The sequence below is a fragment of the Oryzias latipes genome, chromosome 1 (assembly GCF_053564925.1).
Source record: "Oryzias latipes strain Hd-rR chromosome 1, Olatipes_Hd-rR_3.1".
Taxonomy (NCBI): domain Eukaryota; kingdom Metazoa; phylum Chordata; class Actinopteri; order Beloniformes; family Adrianichthyidae; genus Oryzias; species Oryzias latipes.
Window position 1 is genome coordinate 40702859 of NC_136237.1, and position 24004 is coordinate 40726862.

Consider the following 24004-nt stretch of genomic DNA (forward strand, 5'->3'; position numbering starts at 1 on the left):
TACTTGTTTGAATTAGGGTGAAGGTACAAAAAAGTTTAAGAAATCAAGTCAACTTTATTGTCGATTCTTCACATGTGCATCACATACAATGAATTGAAATTCCGTTTCTTACTCTCATGTCTGTTCAAGAGAAGAAAAATAAAAAATAGAATAAAATAATAATAAAAAGGAAAGAAAAGAGACAATTTACAACATTAGCTATTAGCTATTAAAGTGCGAGTGCACTTAAGGCAGTGTCTCAAGGCAGCGGGGGGGGGGGGGGGGTTCGTTTGAGCACTGTTCATGGGGGGAGATGGGTGGTGGGTAGGTGGAGATGGGAGAGGGTGTGCGTCCTTGATCATTGTTAGTGCTTTGCGGGTGAGGCGGTGATGTATAGGTCCTGCAGGGAGGGGAGTGGTGCTCCAATGATTCTCCTGGCTGTGTTGACTATGCACTGCAGGGCTCTCCTGTTGCTGTGTGTGCAGCTGCCCCCCCCCCACCCCCCACCCCCCACACACACACAGTGATGCAGCTGGAGAGGATGCTCTCAATGGTTCCTCTGTAGAACGTGGTCATGATGGCTTTGAAGCACCTGATCTTTTTAGTTTTCGCAGGACGTAGAGACGTTGCCGACCTTTCTTTGCCAATGATGTGGTGTTGGCGGTCCAGGAGAGGTCCTCACTGATGTGAACCCCCAGGAATTTTGTGCTGCTCACTCTCTCCACAGCAGCACCATCAGTGATCAGTGGCAGGTGTTGAGTGTGGCCCCTCTGGAAGTTGACAACAATCTCCTTTGTCTTGCTGACATTTAGCAGGAGGTTATTGTCTCTGCACCATTTTGTCAGCAGATCCACCTCTTCTCTGGTGGGTCCCATCGCCCTTGGTGATGACACCCACCAGAGTTGTCGTTTGCAGATTTCACAAGGTGGTTTGTGCTGTGGGTTATTGTGCATTCATGTGTCAGCAGGGTGAAGAGCAGCGGACTAAGTACACAGCCTTGGGGTGCCCCAATGTTGAGAATGATTGTATTTGAGGTGTTGTTTCCGGCACGTACTGTTTGTGGTCTTCGGCTGAGGAAGTCCAGTAGCCAGTTGCAGATGGGGGTGTCAACACCCAGCTTGTCCAGTTTGTAAATGAGTTGCTGTGGTATAATTGTGTTAAATGCGGAGCTGAAGTCTATGAACAACATTCTTACATATGCGTCCTTTTTGTCTAAGTGGGTGAGAGCAGAACAAATGCCGTCTTCTGTCGATCGTTGGGGTCGGTATGCAAACTGAAAGGGGTCCAGGGTGGGGGGAAGGGGTGGATTTTATGTGTGACATGACTAGCCGTTCAAAGCACTTCATGATGATGGGCGTTAGTGCTATGGGGCGGTAGTCGTTGAAGCAGGATGGTGATGGTTTCTTTGGCACGGGTATGATGGTGGTAGCCTTGAAGCATGATGGGACGATGGCTTTCTCCAAGGAGATGTTAAAGATGTCTGTGAAGACGTCCTTTAGCTCTTCTGCGCAGTCCTTCAGCACCCGGCCTGGGATATTGTCTGGACCCGCAGCTTTCCGTGGGTTGATGGTGGAGAGTGTCCTCTTCACGCTGGCTGTTGTAAGGTGCAGAGTTTGATCCTGGGGGGGCTTTTTCTGTTGGTGTGTGCTGTTTAGTCCTTCAAAGCGTGAAAAGAAGCTGTTCAGGTTGTTGAGAAGGGGAGTGTTGTTCTCACAGCTCTGTGGTGCAGGCGTGTAGTCTGTGATGGCCTGCATGCCCTGCCACAGGCTCCGTCCATCTCTGCTGTCGTTGAAGTGAGAAGATATTTTGAGCATATAGTCCTTTTTTGCTTTCCTGACGCCCCGGGACAGGTTAGCTCTTGCTGTTCTTAGGCCAGCTTCATCCCCTGCTCTGAAGGCATCGTCTCTGGCCCTCAACAGCCCTTTGACTTCCCCTGTCAGCCATGGCTTCTGGTTGGCTCGAATGATGATGCCTTTTGTGTGTGTCGCATCATCGATGCACTTTGTGATGTAGGAAGTTATTGTGTCTGTGTACTCCTCGATGTCTTTGAGGTTGTTGTAGGTGGCAGTTTGCTTGAACATGTCCCAGTCTGTTGTTTCAAAGCAGTCCTGAAGGGCAGAGGATGCTCCCTCTGGCCACACAGGGAGCCTGAGGAAATCAGCGGTTAAAGGTTGAACCATTACAAAAAAATGTAGTAATTTCTATTGTTTATATAAAGTATTGTTTTTTAAAAAGTAATTTTTGTCTAAAGAAATGTTTAATAAAAAAAATGCTGGGAACTAAATTGTTTATCTTTTTGTATTCATAAAGGCCTGAGTGGTAATAATTTTCTTGAAGGTAATATTCTTTTTGAGTAAATTGAACTAATTGTTTTTAGCTGAGAAACCCAAACATGATAGTTGTGTCCTAAAATAATCTATACTGCAGCAGAATTTCTCCTTATATTCGTAATTTTTTGGTGAAAAGGGAGCTGGATTACTCTGCTAATGTAGATAATGTTTGTCTTCTCATTATCTGCACCATCAAAGGCCATAAAATAGATTTTAGAGATTTCTCCAAAGTGCATGTTGATGACGGAAGAAGCAGTGATTTAAAATGACGTGAGCTCTATGCTCAAGCAGTCATGATGGGACATAGTTGCTCATTTTTGCAAAATTCAAGATGTCAAGCTGGTGAACTGGCTTCAAATTGCCCTAAAACAAAACAAACCAAGTTATTGGGTTTGTCAACCACTAAAAATTAGCCTGCTTTATTTCATTACAAGCAAACGGCATCGGGATACAAGTTGGACTCCTCCAGGCAGATACACTTATCTGAAAGAAGTCCAACAGCAATTCTCCTAAACCTTATGATTAGATATAATTGTATTTATACCAAGAATGATCTGCACTGCTTCAAAGGTACAGTTTTAAAATATTTTATTTTTGGTTCAATAATTTCATGTTTTTCCCCATTGAAATATCAGATTTAAAAAAAAAGTCTGAGGAACCTCATCAATCTTTTCAACATATATCAATGCAAGAAAAAGTCGTTTCTAGCTGCCTTCATCGTGCTGCACGATGCTTCATATCACTCTAGGATTTTCTCAGATATGTGACATAATGAAAAAAAGATTTTCTGCCTCTCCAGTCAAGAATATGTTGTGTACTGAATATCCTTTTGTAATATGGTATTCTTTATTGAAAGGAACAAAAAATGAACTGAACAGAACAGAGATTCTGCATTTATTGTCTCCATTCATAATTTTGAAGTCACCGTTTTTTCTTCTCTTTGTGAAGATTGTGTTCAGATTCATTAAAATTCTTTGCCCATAAAGAACTTTCAGGTCAATAAACACACATAAAGGGCTCTAATGTCTGTACACTGTTGGGAAGAATTAATTTATTTATTTAAAAAAAACTAATTTGAAAATCTGAAATGCTGCCAACATTTTTATGTTTAAAAAAGGTACAAATCGCTTTTGGTCTCTGTTTGAAAGTACCTTTTCGCTCGAAACAGGAGAAACTATCAAAACAGTTTTCATTTAGTGGATTTCGTAAGTTGAGCGGAAGAGTTTTGTTTTCTGAAGTGTTTGGTCAAATCTGTATGGAAGCGATTCTGTAGCATAATTCAAAGTAAAAGTCAAAACCAGAAATCCTTTTTCATTTGTAAAATGTAGCTGCATTTTCTGACTCAAAATTAAAATGAAAAAGCAATCCGACAAATTGCTTTTTTGTTTTATTCTTCAACACTATTTATTCTGTCACTTAATTGAAATGATAAAGAAAATGGTATTTGACATTTCATTTCCAAAAAGTTATCTGGTAAATATGTAGCAAAATTCATTTAGACATGTAACTGCATCAAATGACTCAAAATTAAAATGAAAAATCAATACTTCAAATTACTTTTTCATATCTACTTAAAAAACACTCATTCTGTGTCATAATTAAAACAAAATGCAAAGAGGGGATTGCATTTTCATTTTAACCTCCACCCTGCAAACATTGTTGCATTATTCAATTCGAGTAAGCATTTCCAGCAGGGAGGCAGGGCGATGACGTCAGTGCTCTCTCTGTGTCCGACTGCTAACAGACACATGTCTAGGAGAAGTGTAGCTTTGTGTTAGCGGCATAATCATAACAGTAATAAAAGCACATTTAGAAGATAGTCTCCTGCAGCTTCGCGCTGATTTTGCTGTTCCGTGACAGCTGGAGCCCCATCAACAGCTATAGCAGATTTCACCATGCTAAACGTTTGCTCGTTGGACCAACACCCTAACCATCTATCACATGTGCGATCGCATGCGACAATGTTTGCAGGGTGGAGGTTAAAATGAAAATGCAATCCCCTCTTTGCATTTTCATTTTAATTATGACACAGAATGAGCTGTTTTTAAGAAGAAAGCAATTTGAAGTATTGATTTTTCATTTTAATTTTGAGTCATTTGATGCAGTTACATTTTGAAAATGAAAAAGCATTTCTGTTAATCCGTTTCAATTGTCAAATTAGACATTCATAAATGAATTTTGCTACACATTTACCAGAGAACCTTTGGAAAATGAAATGTCAAATACCATTTTCTTAATCATTTTAAACAAGTGACAGAATAAGCAGTGTTGAAGAAGAAAATGTAAAAGCATTACTGTTTTTGACTTTTATTTTTAATTATGCTACAGAATCGCTTCCGTCGGTAGCCGTCGAGTTCCTTTCAAAATAAGAGACCTGCGTGACCGCGCCGCTTCGGGACGGTGAGACTTGGCTCCGCCCCCCCGTCCCTTCGTGTGGAGCCGCGGTGAGGATGGTGGACGGAAGAAAGAGGGAAGTAGTGACAAACGGCTGGACAATACCCCTCCAAAACCTAAAGTTTCGGATTAAACCCCTCTTCTCATGAGGACGATTCCTCCTAGCTTTTGGAGGTGAGTGGAAGAAATGTGAAACTTGTCTCTTTTTTTTCGTTAAACCGGTGATTTACCGGCTGTGGTTCAGCGGTAATTCCCGACTTTTTAAACTGAAAGCGGGCTAAACTTAAAGGGCTCGCGGGCTCCTTTCGAAGCATTTATGCTACGTGCACGCGGCTGATAAAGATTGTTAGCTTACAGTTGTTTTATTTTATTTTTTTTATCTACAGTGAAAAGCTGGTTGGCTGGGTGTGGGAGGAAAATGTCTGGATATGCCTGAGCAAGTCCTCCGGAGCTAAACCTGCCGCGGCAGTTTCTCATTCTCGTCAGTTTCTCCAAAAATCGCCCCTAAAGTTAATCATGGGCGCCGCGCGCTCAGGTTCATTCCCGCCGGAGCTACACCCTCCCATCTGCTGTCCGAGAATGTGGGAGGTGGCGTTTACTGACGGAGGAGACGCGTTTTTGTCTCTATCAGTTTAAAATACAAATACTGGAGATTTATGGAGATATTTTTATATAAACTTTTTATAAACACCACAAGCCAACAGATTTGTACTGTTGAGTTTTTCCACTTTTAGTCGTACGGGTTGTTAGTTTCACCTGAACTCTACAATAAAGGTCTTGTTTGCTTGCAAGTGAACCCTGGAGCGGCTCGGCATCAGTGTGAATGCACATCTCCGGTTGAACAAAGTGTGTGATTTTATGATTTTACACTGGCTTTGAAAAAAGCGCATTCAAGCGACAACTTCCAATGAAAAGTACACGCACATATGTGCATGTTTCGAAGTTAAAAATTACATCAGCTGAAAGCTTGTCACATGCCCGGTGACTTTCATACTGGGATTTCACATTGTATCGATGCAAGTTGTTACATTAATGACCCACTCCAATAAAACATGTTATTGTGGCATTTTTCTCATCATGGACGACCTATATTAAGATAATTAAAATGAAAATAGAATTTCTATGTTCAAATTGTTGTAAATCAGGAGCAGATGAAATAATGCCGTTTGAAAAAGAACATATTTTTTACATTAAAAAATGCACTTGGCGAGCCACAAGCTCCCTGCTCCGCTCCATTCTGATGCATCCACTGTAGGGTTGGGCGATGTCCCTTAAATTGGCCGTTGACGATGTTTGCTGTCAACCATCGGGATGGACGATGACATCGTCCGGGGGGGGGTATTTTTTACATTTTTCGTTCTTATTTAACTGCTATTCGTTTTTTTGCTTTTTTCATTTTATTTCCCAACTAATGACTAATCCGCGATGATCCAGTATAAACTGAGGGAAGTGACATTAACAAAAAAAGTAACAAACAAAATAGAAAAGAAGTAGTCCGCTCCCGCACTTCACTAGTGAAGTGGACCGGCGGAGCGCGGACTTACAGCTTTGTGTTTGAGGGGAAGGGTGCTTTGTTACATGAGCGCTATGTGTGGGAGATTTAAGACTGCGATCCGTCCCGCAGCTCTAGGGGTACAAGCAACCGAACTCAGAACCGGGTCTAAAAGTGTGTGTCTGAGCACAGCTCGGATCGTCAGCACACACAGCGGTTTGAGCTTCAAAGCAGAAATGTCACTCAGTCCTTAGAAAACATTCAAACAATCACACGGATTTGTGTTTCCAGTCGTGTCCCGACTAAATAAAGGCTGATGTTATTCTTACATGTTTACGTGCAGCCAGCAAGCAGCACCACCCAAAGCTAATGTTGTTAGCCCGTGTTAGCATACTGCTAATCCTGGCTTCGTTCAGAAAAAGCACTGACCACACGGATAAAAATTCAAATGATGAGCGAACAGGTGTTCCATAATAACCGTAACATTATTAAAAGCACGTTTAGAAGATCATATCGTATTTTACCGAGCTGACATGTCAATGTAAATAGCCGCTCGGCGCTGTTTAACATTGTTTTGTATTGAATTGTTACATTCAATAAAGTTTGAAAAAAAAAAGCCGCTCGGCGGAATTTATATCCTTCCGGTTTTCAAACCCTACTGCGCATGTGCGAATGATTTATTCCGACGGAAAGTGTGACCTTAGTGAACGTTTTTATATTCTGAAAACATTTTTCTGGGCCCATGTACACCGTTGGATTCTAATCCGACCATTGATCCCATCAAGATATTTTGTACATGTAACCCCGGCTTATGGTGTCGACGCGCAACGTGGCGGGGGCGTGGCATCACGATGGTGGTCTCTCCATCGGGATGTCAGTCACCCATCACGATGGACGATGATATCGTCCATCGGCACAACCCTAATCCACTGGATAGCTCCGATATTGGTCGCCATTTTTGTTGCAGCTGTGATGTTAGGTTGGGTGAGGGACGGTAAGCTAGCGTTGTGTAAACAGAGCTCTCAGCAAAGGGAAGGGGTGTGGGGTTGTTCCGTGTAAACAGTCCCGTCCACAATTCGGAGGGGAATTTCTAATGAACTACTACTGCTTTGCAGAAACTATGTCCTAGAAAACGACACAGGTTTTTAGATTTAAAAAAAAGCCTCGATTAATGTCATTCAACTCAGGTTTTTAAGGACCAGCAATAACATGACGAGGACGTGCTCCGCCTTTTCTAGGAGACGGCTGAAGTCAGCCTCCATCAGCCTCCATGATCAGCGCTAAAACTAAAAGAAACTGGTGGAAATTGAAGAAACATGCATTTATGTGCTTTACTTTTGGATCTAAAGTCTTGAGGCCCAGTTGAGTTTTCTGGACAGACAGTTGCCGTGGTTACATGTGCAAAATATCTTGATCGGATCAAAGTGATGTGTTCTTAAACCTTCAGTGTCAAGTTTACCTAAACCTGTTTTAGTCTGTTGTTCAACCTGTTCTGAAGATGAAGCAGTAGCTGTGCTACTAAGAGAGGATCTGTTTTTGTTTAGTTTTTTATTTTTAACCAGTTTCAAAACTCCATTAAATGACTTAAAAATTCAGGGCTTCTCCTTTTTAGTTACTAGTGTTCACTGATATCTGTTTTTTACTCTTGTCTTTCTTAAATTAAATGTTACATTGGAGAACTTTGAACAGGTTTGTGGAAGTGAGACATCACATTTCTAAAAGAAGGAGTAGTAAACGTCCCTTCCACATATTTAGATGCATCTTTGAGGCTGTTTGTGGATTACCTGACTGTGAAATGTTGGTTTTATCTTGTGACAAAAGGATTGTGAAATCTGGGGAAGATGACCATTTTTTTTTTGGCATGGCGGTCAGACTATTGGAAACTTCTTGGCCCCTGTGGGAGCATTCTGCATATGTTTTCTCTGGCGCCTCTTCCGTTGGACGTCTGTGTTCACCTGGGAAACCGCCACCGCCTTTTTTTTTTCTTCCTTTTTTATAACGGATCTTTTCAGTATCTGGAATATCCTGTTCCTGATTCCTCTGGTGCAAACGTATTTTCTCTGTCCTCCCTTTTTACCAGTTTTTCCGCAGTGACATATTATCTGGCAGAAGTTTGGACATTTCAAGGGATCTGTATGGATCCAGCTTGACCCGTAACAGTGTGGAGGACTCTTTACAGACGGTTTTAGGTGGAAAGCATATTTCCTGGTTCGTTTCTCAAGAGGTACCAGGAGAAAAAAATGTCCTTAACGTCCGTCTGGCACTCCCCTGAGCGTAATCGCACAAACATTTCTGTTCGAACATGTAAACTGAGCTGCTTTTTACAAACCTTCCAGCTTGGTTGCCAGCTTGCGGGATATGTCGTGTTTTCTGTGGGAACTCACCGTAGGAACAACAGTAAAGTAGGTCATGGAGCAAAGCTGTTTTTAAAAAAGGAAAAAAATCTTTGAACCTGCTGTTTGAACATGTTTGGACATGCAGACTTACAAAAAAAGAAAAAAGTTGAGTCACTTTCATTCAAACTGTCGTGCTGGTAAACTTGAATCAAAGTCTTGTTATAAGCTGGAATTGGAAGCTTTTTTTCTGACACTGAATGTTTCTGGTGCTAGTCGGAGATGTTGTAAGTGAAGAGTGAGGGGGCAGTTTGGTTGTTCTGAGTAACACCACCAAGCTTTACACACTCCTACTGTTTGAGAAGCCTTCTGCTGCTCACTCCTGATCCTCTGTGGATACATGGCTCTACTAAAAGATCGTCTGAGTACATGTTAAAAAACACAGGGGGAAGGTAAATATGTCAATATGGGAGCTGACTCAAATGAAATGCAAATGGATTATTCAAATCCATAATATTTATGTTCTATTTAATGACAACATTTGGAATTTTGTTGATGTCAGTCTTCTATTTATGTCCGTAGTTTTGTGACGACTGGTTTTCATAACCAAAATAAAACGCAAATTTTTGTTTTTAATAGAAGTTTGACCAAAAAGACAGATAAGCACAACTGAGTCATGTTGAATAGGTTTTTGTTTCAAATGTAGCAATACAAAATAATTAATGTCTTCATCAAAATGTTCATTCATTTCATCAGAATCACCAGAAAATGTACTGAAATATATTTTTCTTTACTGTCTTTACTAACCCACAAAGGTACATGTAAATCTTTCCATGTGTTTGGACATGGAATGACTCAAAGGATCCTGTCGCTGCTTTAAAGGTTTCAATCGTCCTGAAAAAATCGTGTTCCTGCAAAGAGCTCATTGTCATTCCGTGGCGTTTGTGCAAACTGGCTGCTGGCCCACAGCTCCGCTTCCCTCCGTCCCTGCTGGTCACCCATTAACAGAATGAGATTCGACTTGCAGCTTTTGTTTGTTCAGACGTTGTGCTTTAATTGCAAGAGAAAGCTTTTGTGCCGCCGTGCTGCTAGAAAATGAGAAAAACCTTTTCCAGCAGATACAATTTTTGTTTTACTGCAGACACGCTACTTCAAATTTAGATTTTGCTCTAGACAAATATGGATCCTGAGTAGCTCTGATTACTTGACCTTCATGTGATTCATTATCAGTACTTTAAAATATCCTTAATTGATATGAAACTGAAAAAAGAATGACTTAAGACCTGCCAACAGTAGAGGTTGTCTTTAGCCTTTAGTAAGTTAGGGGGGAAGAAATAAAATATTTACAGTAAGAAAAAAAACGAAAAGGGGAAATGAAGTAACTTTTGTAATGGAGAGGAAGGCGAACACGGGGAGGAGCTTCATGACTTGACATAAAGATGAAACGGATTAAGTTGATTTTAGGCCAGTTCTTTCTCAGTTCTCTGCTTCTTTTTGTCACCATCTTGTCTGGATATGACATCACTGAACATTTGGACAAACAGGCGGGGCAGGTGTGTGAACACACCCTTTAAAGCTATCTTGGAGCTTCAGTCTCCCGAAAGACAAAAACCCTGACCCTGTTTATGTGGAATTTGATATTCAGTTTGGCATAAAATGATGGACATAACCAACATGTGATCCCAGTAAAGATGTCTTGAGTGTTACATGAAGGTCTTGGAACCAGTCTTTGGCACATCGGTAAATGGGAACTCAAAGTACAGAAGCTTATGGCTTTACTATAGGAACCAAAGACGGTCCCATTGCTTTTTTCTGCAGTTGCACAAACCGTTTATTCTCTGCATCAAACATGGGAAGTGAGTCTGACGCAAGAGTGGTCGAAAAGCTGCTTGCACCACAACCATCATCAAAACAGCGTCTCATTGAACAGTGACAGATCTTGCAATAGTCTAAAGCAGAAGAATGATTTGAGAATGTAGTGAACGCTAATAGGAACTTCTAAACCAACTGTACAATCATCACTTCCTGGTGTAGCTTCCTGTCATAGGGTCAGCAACAGTTAGGCTGGACCTAGTAGTTTAAAAACAGGATCTGAAAATGTGTGAACCCAAGAAAACCTTATGAAACATTCATTTATTTGTGTATTTGGTTAACCAATCAGAGAGGAGGAAATGATGAAAATGAAATGAAGAATTTGAAGCCCTACCCAAACCTGGAAATGGTTATTTTTGGTGAGGCTCAGCTCGGACATTTTAAAAGTGGCCGTGTGGGCCAAAAAAATGGCCTCAGCTTTGGAAAGAGCATTTGTTAGGAATTCCAGGAGGTGGCAGTGTCCACAGAAAAGGAAACATGCTTTTGATACCAATCTCCACTTAAATGGATCATAGTTTACAGGCCTATAGACCGGAATTTTTACATCTAGTGTCCTTTGGTACTAAAACCTTCAACCCAAGCTTTATTTGTGGATAATGGCCACATAAACCTGTACACGTCGTGTATGGGCCCACAAAAAAAGGCCAAGGCTGTTAACTGCTTGTGAACCTGTTGAGAGAAAATGTTCATGCACATTTTTTCTGCGAGCATTTGGAGCGGCTGGATGGCTTGGAGTTGGTTGGCGTGCAGGAAACCTGGGTTTGCTTCTCAGGGCGTGCAATGACCTTTATCTAGGGTGGGTTCTTAGACAAGACCTTTCATGCTTTTGCCTGAGCCTTAAAAAATACAGGGTTGTGTCCAGCGTAAAAACTCTCCGCCAAACTACCTGATTCACTGTGGCAAACATGTTGTGGTGAACAACAACATGCTGCAAGCAGGTTGTAGTTAACACTTGTTCAGGACATAACAACACAACCGAGGGTAAAGTAGAAGAGACGCAGGCGTGTCAAAAGGATATTTTATTTTTTAACCCTAGACCAAATCCTGCACACTTCCCAGGCTGCTCGTTAGTGCTGTTCATGTCATACATGTGCGCTCCTTACATGCAATCTGACTGTTAAGGCCCGTACACACCGGGACGAATATTCGCCAGGCGTTATTCGCCAGCGTTTTTCGCCACGTTTTTTGTGTTCACACCCAGGCGATTTTCGCTGACGATGAGTGGAGTGAACATGCAATTTCATTCCCTGACATTAGATGGCGCTTAATGTAAACAGAAATACTCCTGTACACAAGGTGGCGCTGCGCAACTTTACGCTTCTTAAAGTCGCTTTTCACTCAGAAGAAGAGAGCAAGTATTTACACGCTTGTCAGAATCAAACAAAGAAAACATGAATATTTCAAGCACCAGTAGCTCCAACTGGTGCTTGGTTCGGGGATATTTTAGAATGTCCGTCATTATTGCTTCGCGGCAGTGTAGACGCTACTTGGCGTCTATCTTCTTCGCTGGTATGTGTGCTCAGCAAGGCAGTTTTGTGTTTGAGCGCCCCCAAGTTGTGTTTTACTGTAACTTCAGAAGCTCCAGACACGTGAGCAAAAGCGCCATTCTCATTGGTCGAGTAGATTTCGACGCGACGCGTCGAAAAAAAAAAACGAACCCGAGGCGTTTTTTTTTTTTGACGCTTTAACGCGTGGCGTTTTTTCGCGTCGGTGTGCACACTCTCGTTGGTGCCCTTTGTTTAGTCACGAGGCGTTAAACGTCGGCGAAAATCGCCGGCGAAATTCGTCCCGGTGTGAACAGGCCTTTAGAAATGAGGAAAATAGACAATCAGATTGTAGTTTGTGAGGCCATCCTACGGGCACTTGCGTATCACGTGCACACCACGTGTGTGCGGCGATTGCGCATGGCCAGTAAGGAGCCAGTACTCACACCTTAGCAATGACTAGTGTGGCGAAAGGACACCGAATGCATCCACTTGTAGACAAAACGATCTATTTACGTCTTTGTTTTCCTCGCCCAAGCTGGCATCTGACCCCAAACAGGATAGCTCAAATATTGCACGCTATTTTTGTTGCACCCGTATTGTTGTGATGGGGTATTAGCTAGCTGTAAGCTGGCGGGAGAGAGTGTAAACAAAGGTATGATGGGAAATGAAGGCAGGCTTACTCCATGCCAAAAGCCCCGCCAACAACTCAGAGGTGACTTTCTAATGGAGTACTGCCATTCTGCAGAAACTATGTCCTAGAAAACAAAACAAACATTTTTTGTTTGTCTAAAAACAGCATTGACGATTCACTGAGTCACACCAAACTATATAAAAAACATTCCAGTGTAAAAAGGCATTTATGAGACCATAAGAACAGCAGAGCATAGGCAGCCGCAGAGCTGTCTTCATAATCGCAGACATTTCTATTGTACCATATTCATATAAAACCGACTTTTACTCTTCTCTCTGTAGGAGATAACTGCTGGTGTGTAGAAATGGTTTTCTCTGAGGCTTCAATTGGCATGATATGATGCTGCTGCTGGTTTGGTCTTCAGTGCTAATGGAGTTTAAAATGATGCTTTCAATGAGATCATGTGATACTTGTCATGAATAATTTGATGTTGACTAATATAAACACCATTGAAATAGCTTGCTGTCATAGCTGAGCTGAGCTCTCCTTGTCTTTACATAATTGTTTGATGTTTTTGGTTGATTTTGGTGAAATGAGAGTTTATTCATCTATAAATGGAGCTGGGTGAAGCTGCAGTGAAGTGCAGGCTTGTTGTTTACAGCAACGGTGTTGTTTATCGATGCAGAGGACATTTCAGTTCTTGTTGGTGTTTTTTTTTACGTAAAAGATTCTCCCAACAGTAAATCAGAAAACCTCAAGGCTTGATTGGAAACACAAGTCAATAAAAGGACACAAAATCTGGGCTCGTTGGGTCTGAAAATTGATTTTAAATACTCATTTCAGTCTTTTGATACGTTTCTACATCTAGTCAATACTCAGCTCAGATTTCTCTATCCTCCTCAGTTCTTTTTATCTGCTGTTTTTCCCTCAGAGGCAGGATACTTTTAAATTCTTTCATATCTTTTGGAAAAACTTCAGTGGAGATGATAAAACGTGATATTGGTAGAAAAAACTCCCCAGCTCAGAAAGACCTCAGTTTCTCGTAGAAGCAGCACTGTGGAGGCGTGTGGATGCTCAAGAATGCCAAAAATAAACAACAACAGAAAGATTTGTGTAATAAATGATGTTTTATGTGGCGTTCATGGCTGCTCATGTGCGCCGTTCTCATGTCGCCTTGATAAAGACTGATAAAGCTCAGTGAAACAGGCAGATTTAAACGTGTTTCCGATGAAAACCGTCACGCACAACAGCTTCACTTTTTGTTAGGAAGCAGAGCAGACTTTCTTTATTTTCCATTTGCCGGCCAGCTGGCCCAATGCACCCCCCCCACACACAAAGAAGTGCTGCAGAAAATGAAACTGGATATCTTCTTCTTTCCGTCTCCTGAAGAATGTGTGGTTTGCAGGGCATGGGTGTGCATGTAAAGCTGCACAGCTGTGAGGAAGGAACAGCACTCTGCCCGTCTCAGTGCTTGCAGAGGATTCAGCTGCTTGGAGTCCCAACAAATGCAAAGACACTCACATGTTTGCACAGTCAGCCCTTTTCCAAGACGAGCCAATATGTGCAGTTAAGTGAATCCCAGTTCTGATCTCTAAAAAATACAGAAACAGATTTTTTCCCCCACAAATATTACAATTTCACCTAATGCACGTATGACATTTTTCCAGGTCAATTCACAAATGTACTGCCATGTCACTGACCAGGTTGGGACACTTCCTTTGTAACCTGCCAAACTTTTGCCAAAGAAAAAGACCAACAAGTATGCAGTCCAGTTCCGGACCTCCCCCTCAAGAAAAGATCAAATCCAACCTTTATTGTCCCTCAGAAGGAAACTCATCTGCGGTTAGATGTAATGCCTCATGAACCACATCAGTCAGGGTTGTTTGTTCTGCTTATTGAAGTGCTTAAGACCCACTGCGATGAAAATTGTGTTTTGGGGTTTTAAACAAGTGAGGACACAATGGAGGATATAGATAAATAAAATTAAGATCAAAACTGCATTTCTGAGTATTTATTTAGCCAAATTGTTGTGAATCAGGAACAGACAAAAAAATGCTGTTTGAAATATGAGCTTATTTGTTGGGTAGAAAATACGCTGTGAGGGTCAAAAGCTTCCTGCTCCGCTTTATTCTCATGCATCAACCTGCAGACGATTAGATCCATGAACGTCTTTGTTTTCCTCGCCTGAGCTGGAATCTGGATCATAACTGTACGTCTGGATGGCTCTGATATTGCTCGCCATTTTTGTTGCACCTCTAATATCAGGCGGGGCTGTAAGCTAGCGGGAGAGCATGTAAACAGCAATGGGGGAGGGAAAGTGGGGCGGGGTTGCTCCCACCCACAATCAGAGGTGAATGTCTAATGAACTCCTGCTGCTCTGCAGGAATCATGTTCTAGATAATTCTAGATAATTCTAGTTTTTTTTTTGGATAAAAACTGCATAATAATAATAAATAAAATAGATGAGACAGAGAGTTTTTCAACCAGTATGTGTGCTGTGGGAAATTCCCCATTTTCACTGATCTAAAAACATTTCCCATCTCCAGGATATCAGCTCTGTGTTCATCCAAACAGTTCCTTATAAAACACTGAGTAGTTAGGAATATGAATGATCATAAAATATTTTTCTTTGTGTTTATTTGATTCTATTAGACACACTTTGGTAAGAATGACGGTACCGCGGTTTTGCTGCAGCTTTAATTGTTTTCTGAAAAGTCCCGCCCCTTTAACTGTCTCCACCAATCATTCTTGGAGGCTTAATCACACGTCATCAGTCTGACCAATCAGAAGTGGTTAAATTCTTCACTTTAGCTCGTAAAGTCTCTCAGTTCCAACAAAAATACCAGCTAAAGCTCATCTTTAGCAGTGTAGCTTTCCACAGAATCCGGTGTCAGACCGTGGAACAAGTGAACAAAACCATGAAGCTCAGAGAAGAGAGTCAGTCTGCCATCACTACATCTCCCATGATGCATTGGGTTAAAGTGACAGCGTCTCAGTGTACAATGAGTTTTCCCTGTTAAACGTCTTGAAACCACAACAAACACACATCACAATTTTAAATCTTCTTGATGAAGTCAGAGGTTCAACAGTTTAGTTCTCCTTCAGGGTTTGAGTTTATTAACAGCCAAACATCCCAGAGTTTGGTCCAAGTCATCTTTACAACTGAAACACTTTTCTAAGAACGTCTGGATTATTTTAGATGTTAAACTTAAGAAGAAATAATAACAACATTTAAGAAACAGGATTAAGGTGAAAAAGCCAACAGACGCAATTAAAATAAATTGAAACAATTTAATTAAAAGAAATAAAACATTTTTGTTAAAGTTTTTGAAGACTTCATTTTTGTTTAAGACAATAGAAAAACTAATAAAACTTCAACATGTTCACTTTTTGTGTAGCTACAGAAAACATAAAAATAATGTTAGTCGTTTGTGTAAATTTTATCAAACATATTGTGATCATAATTAGAGTTGCCTTTGCACAAACTTTGAAAATGAATATAAAAAAGAAAATAAATCACAATTTAGAAAGAATAGGTTTGTTTTTTTGTGAGGTTGCATAAAATTGCATGTTAATAAACTGAAGGGTAAAACAACTACCAGGGTAAAATGTCAATTAATTTAGTTGAGAATTATTAAGGAAAACAAACTTAACTTTTATTACATCTTTTAGAAAAAACAGCTGCAACTTCCTGCTTCTTCTGCCACAATTATCACAAAAATGCACGTGAGACTGTGGGGGGGACTATACTTCAATACAGATTATAGAGTTTCTCCCTTTTTTTCAATTTTTGGTTGCTGATGTGCCGCGGGATTTTTGTCAAAGATAAAGTAAGCCTCGGCTCAAATTGGTTGAAAAACACTGGTCTAGACAACTTTGAGGATATTGCAGTGCTTTTAATAGTTGAAGAATTTAAAAGGTTCGTGAGCCAAACAGAAGCTTTCTCTGAAATATCTGGTAGTTGAGAAAATCCTGCAGGATAAAGTGGACAAAAAGACTGAAGTGGAAGCAGAAGGACTGACTCTAAAGGCTGCTCTGTACAATCTGCACATTTTCTATGTATGAGATCTCAGTCTTCCCTGATACATGCAGCTATTCTACGTAATTCATGGGTGATTCTTGCGTTCGTCATTCGTTGATGTGCACAGGCCTTTACGTGAATTTGGTTTTGAACTGTTCACCTTTTTTTCGGTTTAGAATTGCACAAATAATGTGTATTTTACGTAGTTTACATGCCATTATTACTTATGCAATTGTGAGGGATTTTTTTTGTTGCAAGATACATACACAAATATGTGTTTTTTCACAACCGTTTCATGTATGTCTAACTGACTTTCATGCATGTTCCACCGATGTATAACTTTCATATTGCATATAGGGCACACATTTCACGTTCAAACTATGTAATTGACGCACGGGTCACTAAGGAATTACATATAAACAGGTAAACGGTTCATGTTCTACGTTGATTTACATGTTCTTTGCGTGGTTTATTCACACTTCTTCCCTTTTTTAATGTGATTCATTCATGATACATCTGAAAATTTCACTTAAAGACAACAACTTCTCTCACTTTTTCCACATATATTCACGTATGACCAATAAACGCAAAATGTACATAGTGGCTGTGTGACGCGGCCTTTAAGTGAGGCTGTCATGGACAGGAGTTCACTCCCAAAGAAAAGTTTATTAGAACAAAGTTGCAATAAACAACATTGTGTTTTTTAAATAATGAAACTGGGCTTAAATTGGGTTTCTGCTCTGTAAACCCCTTTTTTTTTTTTTTGCTTTACTTCGTTTAAACTTGTATTTGTTGTGCGACATGTTTCCAGTGGTCCTCATCTCTTCGTCAGAGTTCTTGTGCGACTGTCATTGTAGTCTCAGACAGGAGACGATCACTTCATCCTCAAAAGGACAGAACAAAGGATTCCGCGGCTGTGAAGGCGTGTCAGAAACGGTCTGTAGGTGTTCCAGCTCCTGTACTGTGTTGTGGAATCAAAGCTATCATCTGACCTGGTGTCGTGTTTCTGCTCTGCTGCCTGCTTTCCCTGCTGCAGACACCCTCAGGCCTCGCGTTGACTTTCAAAAACCACAACTCTGGGACGATACTGACGCCTTCACGGCCAGAACAAATGATTTGGCCACTCCTTGAGATTAAAGGTTTCTGTCTGCGTCAGCTTCGATCCGTCTTGGAGTATTTGTTTGCGCCGTTAGGGGGCGGGAGCTCCAGGAATAGCCTCGAACTCGCTGCACTGTGATTGCTAATGTCTGAGAGGGGAGAATAAGTAAGTCTGACTCTGACATTTTTATCTTATTATATTAGCTCAACCAAGTCTATGAAGAAAGATCGGTTTGTGGTTTCCAGCTGGCGGCTCACAGAGTTCATGAAATATGATCTGTTGTTTGTAAACACAGATGGTTTTCCCAGGAGCCGTCCTGCAGAAGATGAGATGATCGCATGCTGATGTGGAGGTTTTATAATTAAAGGAATTACCTACAGCTCTTGTGAATGAACTGTGTAATGACTGCAGATGAAACTCTTAGACCGTCATCAGAAGCAGAAAAACTCTTTTTATTAAAACAAAAAAAGCTTTCGATTTCTGAGGTTGTGTAGATTTTAAATTGAAGCTTAAGCCAATTAGTTTTATTCCAGCAGTCCTAACAGCTGATCAGATTCATTTTTTTTATTGAAGAAATTTATACTTTTCATGATTTGTTCAGCTTTAATTGTACAGAAACAGATATTTGTCATTTTTTATATGTGTTTTGTTCGTAAAAGTGACAGATGAATTGACTCAGCTGATGTCACCTTAGTAAACCGGTTTCTTCAGATCTCACAGTCCTAAGCACATTTTAAAGTGTCATTACAGACTCTAAACGTCCTCTGCTGCAGACACGTCAAACGTTTTTGGGGCAAAAGTTTCAGTTTTTGCTTTAAGTCACCCTATGATAATTTTTTAAAATAAAAATATTCCCAGTGATGTTTTAACGGGTATTAGTTAAATATTTCATGTCTATCTGAAGCCTTTGTTGCCAAAATCTCCTCCACCCTGACCCCCCCTCCCTTTCTGGATGTGACTTGCATGAATGAAGAGCTTGACACAAAGGGGGAGGAGGGGGGGGGGGGCAAATGACACAGACTGACGGTCTCTATTCTCCAAATTTCTCTTTAGCGATAAAGAAACTGTTAAAAGTGACATATTTTTGGTTCCACATTGACACTTTTTGAACAATGTGCAGAAAAACAAAACGATTGTGTGAACCAGACCCTTCTGTTTAATAAAATTACACACCAAAAAGAACTTTGCTAAGTCCATGAGAAATGCTTAGAATGACATTAGGATTTAGATTGCAGCAACGCTGGCTGTGGCTCAGAACTGATGTGATGAAGATTGTTGAATTATCTCACACAGCAAATGAAATGCCAGAAAGAAAGGGACTATGGGCAAGTCATTCATGGGCCGCACAGATCCAGAGGAAGGATTAAGTTTAGGATGACAGGTTACAGTTAAGCTGCGTTTACACCAAATGCAATTCGCCCGGAAGAGGCCAGTATCAATATTTAGTTGATGGTTCAGACGCCATCGAAGGTCTTGCTGCGCAATTTGAGCGACGGTTTCGAAGGTCTGGCAGCTGCGCGATTTGAACAGCATGGCGTGATTTGGTACCCATCTGAACCACATTGTCCAATAGTAGCCGTCCTACTACACCCTGGACAGTCAGTTGCAGGGAGGATGGAGCTGGTCAGAAAGAACACAAATGTGGAGAACAAATTTGGGACTTTAGCTTTGAGTTTAATTTTGAAATATGTGCGGCCGACAAAAAAATCCAGCCTTGGACGCTCTTGAAATACGTCCAGGCCACACAGCAATGTGCCATCTTCTCTTCTGCCGCACCTGAGATAATATGCCGTTATGACATGACAACAGCTCATTAATTCAAACCAAACGTCCTTGCAACCGATTAACATCAAGTATTCCTTCTATACTCAGAAATGCAAAGATGAAATGATTTTTTTTAATGACATTTGTTCTCTTTCATAAGAAAAATGGCACACGTTCATGTTAAAAACTCAAAAAACATGATTTTCGTCAGAGAGGGAATTCAATAAAAGTGACTTTGATGAACTGAATCATAAAAATTGTTCTAAAAACCACAGCATCAATAATAAATAGAAATTATATGGTTTATATTTACTTTTGTGTAAAAAAATTTAAACCCATATTATTAATTTATTCTTAGATTTTACTAATATTTTTCTGTTATTGAACTTCCTCTATAAAACATTATCATTGGTTTTTCCCCCTCAAATTATTTGTTCCATTTGCTCTCGACCCTTTTTTTTTCCCGGCATTAGTTGTTTTTCTTCACATTTTTCCTTAAAAGTGAGGTGGAGATTCGTCAAAATGTTGCCATCCAAGAAGAAAACTTGGGTTGTGACTTGAGAAAGCGGGAACAAAAAGTTGCAGTTCAAGCAGAAAATTGAGCAAACACTTGCAGCATAAATCAAGTTTACCCTTTCTGCTTTTTGTGTCACAAAGTTACGAAATAATCCAGTTATGACATCTCAACTGCATCGACTAGAACAAACCTGTCAGGTCCTGGAGAAAAAAATGCCTGGAATTTAGGTTTTGAGAAGTCTGCAACTAAAAAGACTAATGTCCGACTAGAAAATGCCTTTAACTGTTCCATTGAGGAGGATTTTGTAAGTAAATGAATGTTTACAGTAAGTACAAATAATCAAATGATAGTAAGTCAGTAAAATGATTTTAAAAAAAGAGTAATCTACTAATATTGAATTTTGTTTTATGACCTGTTTAATAATTTTAATTGATCTCAGTTATTAAATATGTGTAAATCTATAACATATGATCAGTTCTAAATTTGAATAAAATTAAATGGCGAAAAACCAGCTGCTACTCAAAAATCTGTATTTTTTAGTCAGAAGTGACCTCAAGGCTGTGTCACACAGCCACGACGTATATAGTGCTTTAATTTCTGATAATGCAAACTTCGAAGGCCATTAACCTGCTTATACTATGGTCACTTAAAAAAATATATATATTAACCAATTTTTAGTACTTTATTCTTGTTATTTTTTTTGGTTTGGATCGCTTTTTTCACGAAAAGCGGACTATTTGTTACGTGGTGTGTTGTCACGATAACGTGACGATGCACCCTTAGCCGGCGCGGACATCCACTGCAGCCGCAAAGGAAAGCGATATCTATGCTGATGATCACGATGGGTTAAATGAAGCATCATTTCATCTCTTACTGTTTGTTTTTGTCCAGATGATGAAGTGGTGATACAGAACAGAACATTTAAGCGATGTGACCGGAACTACTTTTTTAGGCGTGCCGTTATCATTGTGCGTTATGCTAAATGGCGTATAATTGTATAGCGCTTTTCTACCTTCTTTGAAGGCCCAAAACGCTTCACAGTCACAGACCCATTCACGCACACATTCTCATCACTTTTTAATTGACTCCCAGCAGCCAATCAGAATCGAGTATTTACCTGGACCATGGTATAATGTGGCTTTTACGTTGATGTATGCATGTTTTGCGTGGCTTATTCGTACTTCTTCTGGTTTTTAACGTGGTTTATTAGTGATACATCAGTGAAAAATTCCCTTAAAGACGACAACTTTTCCCACTTTTTCTATTCACCTAGATTCACATCTGACCAACTTTCATCCATGCAATATGCAGAAAATGTACGTAGTGGCTGTGGGACACGGCCTTTACTTCATGCGTTTGATCTTCTTACAGGTTATCTGACTAAACACAATGAAAACAGACATCATAGCTTCACTGATGCTAAGTCTTATGTGGGAAAACCTTCTTGTTCTGTTTTTTTTTGCATCTGTTGCCTTTCCTTATGTGTCATAATAACAATTGTTCCAGTTTTAAGCAATCATTATCACAATTAGAAACACATGAACACATGTTTGAATCTGTTCTGCTTTTAAAAGTCCTTTTAGTTTTTTGGGAAAGGTTTAACTTAAATAGCAGTTGTTATCTGAACAGTTTTTTTTTTCTCCCATTGATGGCAAATAAAACATTTATATTTACCCCATCAGTCATCATCGATTTTCCCATTAAAACATAAAAAGTAATAAAGAAAATGCTACCTGACATCTGTTTTTCAGATTTGCACTCAGAACATCCACATTCTGGGTTAAATGGATCTTGTTCTGAGGACTGTCATGTTTTGAAATGATCCCATTTTTCCTGATTTTGTCGTTCCCAGTAACCTGACGGGATGGAACCTCAGGTAGAGGAGGATCCGCCTCCAAACGGAGGCCGGTCAGACAGCCGTCTTCAGAGCAAGAAGCCGCCCAGCCTTGTGATCGCCATCCCTCCACCTGAGCAGATGTCTGATCCTCCTCCCTTACCGGTAACTCGGCTCTTCTGCTTCCTGCTGGGTGATGGCCGTGGAATCGCGTGACCAGACGCGGAACTCACTATTATTAAACATCTAAAGAAAAGCTGAAAGTTTCTAAACTCCCGCCTCTTAATAAGAAGGAGACTCAGTACTTATTCTGTTGCAGCATCTTTTTTAAAACGCTGTGATCATCATAGCTTCTGCATAAAAACACAGTTTGGCTCAAATTTTTAAAAAAAAATTATAAGATTTTTTCTAAAACTTGGTTTAAAAAAAATCAAATCAAACTCTTCTATTTTCTGAACTCGCTTTATTCCCGTTTGGGATCATAGTGTTGCTGTAGCCAACCCAGATAGTGTTGGGTGAAGGTGGATACATCCTGGACAGTTGCATGTGCCATTGCTCTGTAGGGTCACACAGAGACGCACAACCACACAACCGAGGAACAACTTAGAATCACCCGACGCCTGTTTTTTTAGACTGTTGGAGGAAGCTGGACAAAACCCTCACTTCCACGAGAAGATCATTCTAACTCCACACAGAAAAGATTTGAACCAGGTCTTCTTCCTATAAGGCGAGGGTGCTAACCGCTACACCACATTCAGTCAAATCATTGAATTATTTTCTTCTAAGGCAGTGTCTTGTTATTTTTTCCGGCAGAAATGTTTTTTTTTCTGTTTTCAACATGTAAGAATTCATCACTGTATCAGTGAAAATTTTGTGTTTAGTTTTATGTTTTTAGTTTTACTCTAAGCCTGCGCTCATTTCCATGATCCCTTTGTTTACATTCTCTCTCACTAGCTTACACCCACTTACAATCTCAACCTAACATTAGCGGTGCAACAAAAAGGTGAGCGATATTTGAGCAATCCAGCTGGACAGTTTTAAACCAGATGTCCTCGTGTTCTGACACAAATACGATTTTTATTTTATTTTTCCAACAGCATTTTTGTTAAAAACCCCAGAAACACAGTTTTCATTGGAGTGGGTTTTTAAAGATAAACAGATTTCACAATAACACGATCAAGTAGATAATGACGCGTGTGGAAAATGCACCACGTGACTCTGAAGAGGTCAAAGCAGCATAGACGGGTAAAATCTGCAGCACAATTGACACGCCTTAAAACACGACTCAGGTGTGTTTGAAAGCTGTTTAAGACAACAGAAAGTGATTCTTCTACTGTTTGACTGAACGGCTTTGGTTAATGATTTCCTCTCTGTTGAGCTCGATCGAGCACGCCGCATGTTTCCTACAGTAACATCGTTAGCATTCAAATGTGCTGTGAACTTTAGCTGCTACAGTCCATTTACACGGTCAGCTTTTCCAAAAGTTCAGACAACTTTCAAAACCTGCTGCAATCATGCATTTCTAATAGCAAGCTTGAAAAGTTCACTTCCTGTGTCAGTCCTGAATTTCAGAGACTTTTATTTTGTTTTACTGAGGAAAAACTTCAAGCTGACGTCTGATCACCAAAGAGCTTCAGCTCAAAGACATAAATGTGAAAATACAGTAGAGATTAATAGAAAGAAATAAACCTTGATAGACACAAGATGTAGACTCAAAAAACAATTACCATCAATGATGCACTAAAAAAGTATACAGAGAAGCAAAATATGAAATTATGGTTTCTTCATTTCAGCTAAAAGCCGGATTAAAACATCAACTGTCTCGGCAGTCCTGAGGTTGTTCAGGAGGCTTTCCCACAGAAGAGAACCGAAATAATTGAATGAAGCTTCGCCGGAAGTTTTTATTTTGACTTCAAGAAAGGCTAAGAGGTCTGTGCCAGAGGAATTGTAGGTCCCCGAGGCCTCATCCCGTGAAATCAGATAAATATGACGCCCAAAACAATTATAACATTAAAGACCCTCTTAAAAAGTGTTTTTAACACACTCTTGTGTCGTTTTTCCGATGATGGGGGACTTGCATAAAGTAAATTAAGCCCATTGCTTGTGTTTTTGACACACACTTGTGCTTTTTTTTCATTCAGCGTCCAAGGACCCTTCAAAGCACCGCCCTTTTAGATGGAGGTGGGTCTACCAGGCAACGAAGAGCCAAGTTTGGTAGACAGACGTCGCTGTCCCAGAGCATACGAAGGTA

The 24004-nt window shown here is 40.3% G+C and overlaps 1 protein-coding gene across 5 annotated transcripts in view; it reads left to right on the top strand.

Moving 5' to 3' along the window:
* Nucleotides 1–4697: 4697 nt before the first annotated feature.
* Nucleotides 4698–24004, top strand: part of LOC101165939 (inactive rhomboid protein 2) — a 37038-nt gene continuing 17731 nt past the window's right edge. Inside the window, exons 1-4 of one of the 5 annotated variants that reach the window (XM_078947962.1) lie at nt 4737–4877; nt 13924–14084; nt 21772–21918; nt 23895–24001. In XM_078947962.1, coding sequence (XP_078804088.1) covers nt 21784–21918; nt 23895–24001 — 242 coding nt within the window. In that variant the 5' untranslated portion in view covers nt 4737–4877; nt 13924–14084; nt 21772–21783. Of the gene's footprint in view, nt 4878–8576; nt 8598–13923; nt 14085–17541; nt 17804–21771; nt 21919–23894; nt 24002–24004 lie in introns of those variants that run through there. The other 4 variants (XM_011478340.4, XM_078947965.1, XM_020704306.3 and 1 more) reach the window with 4 other exon arrangements.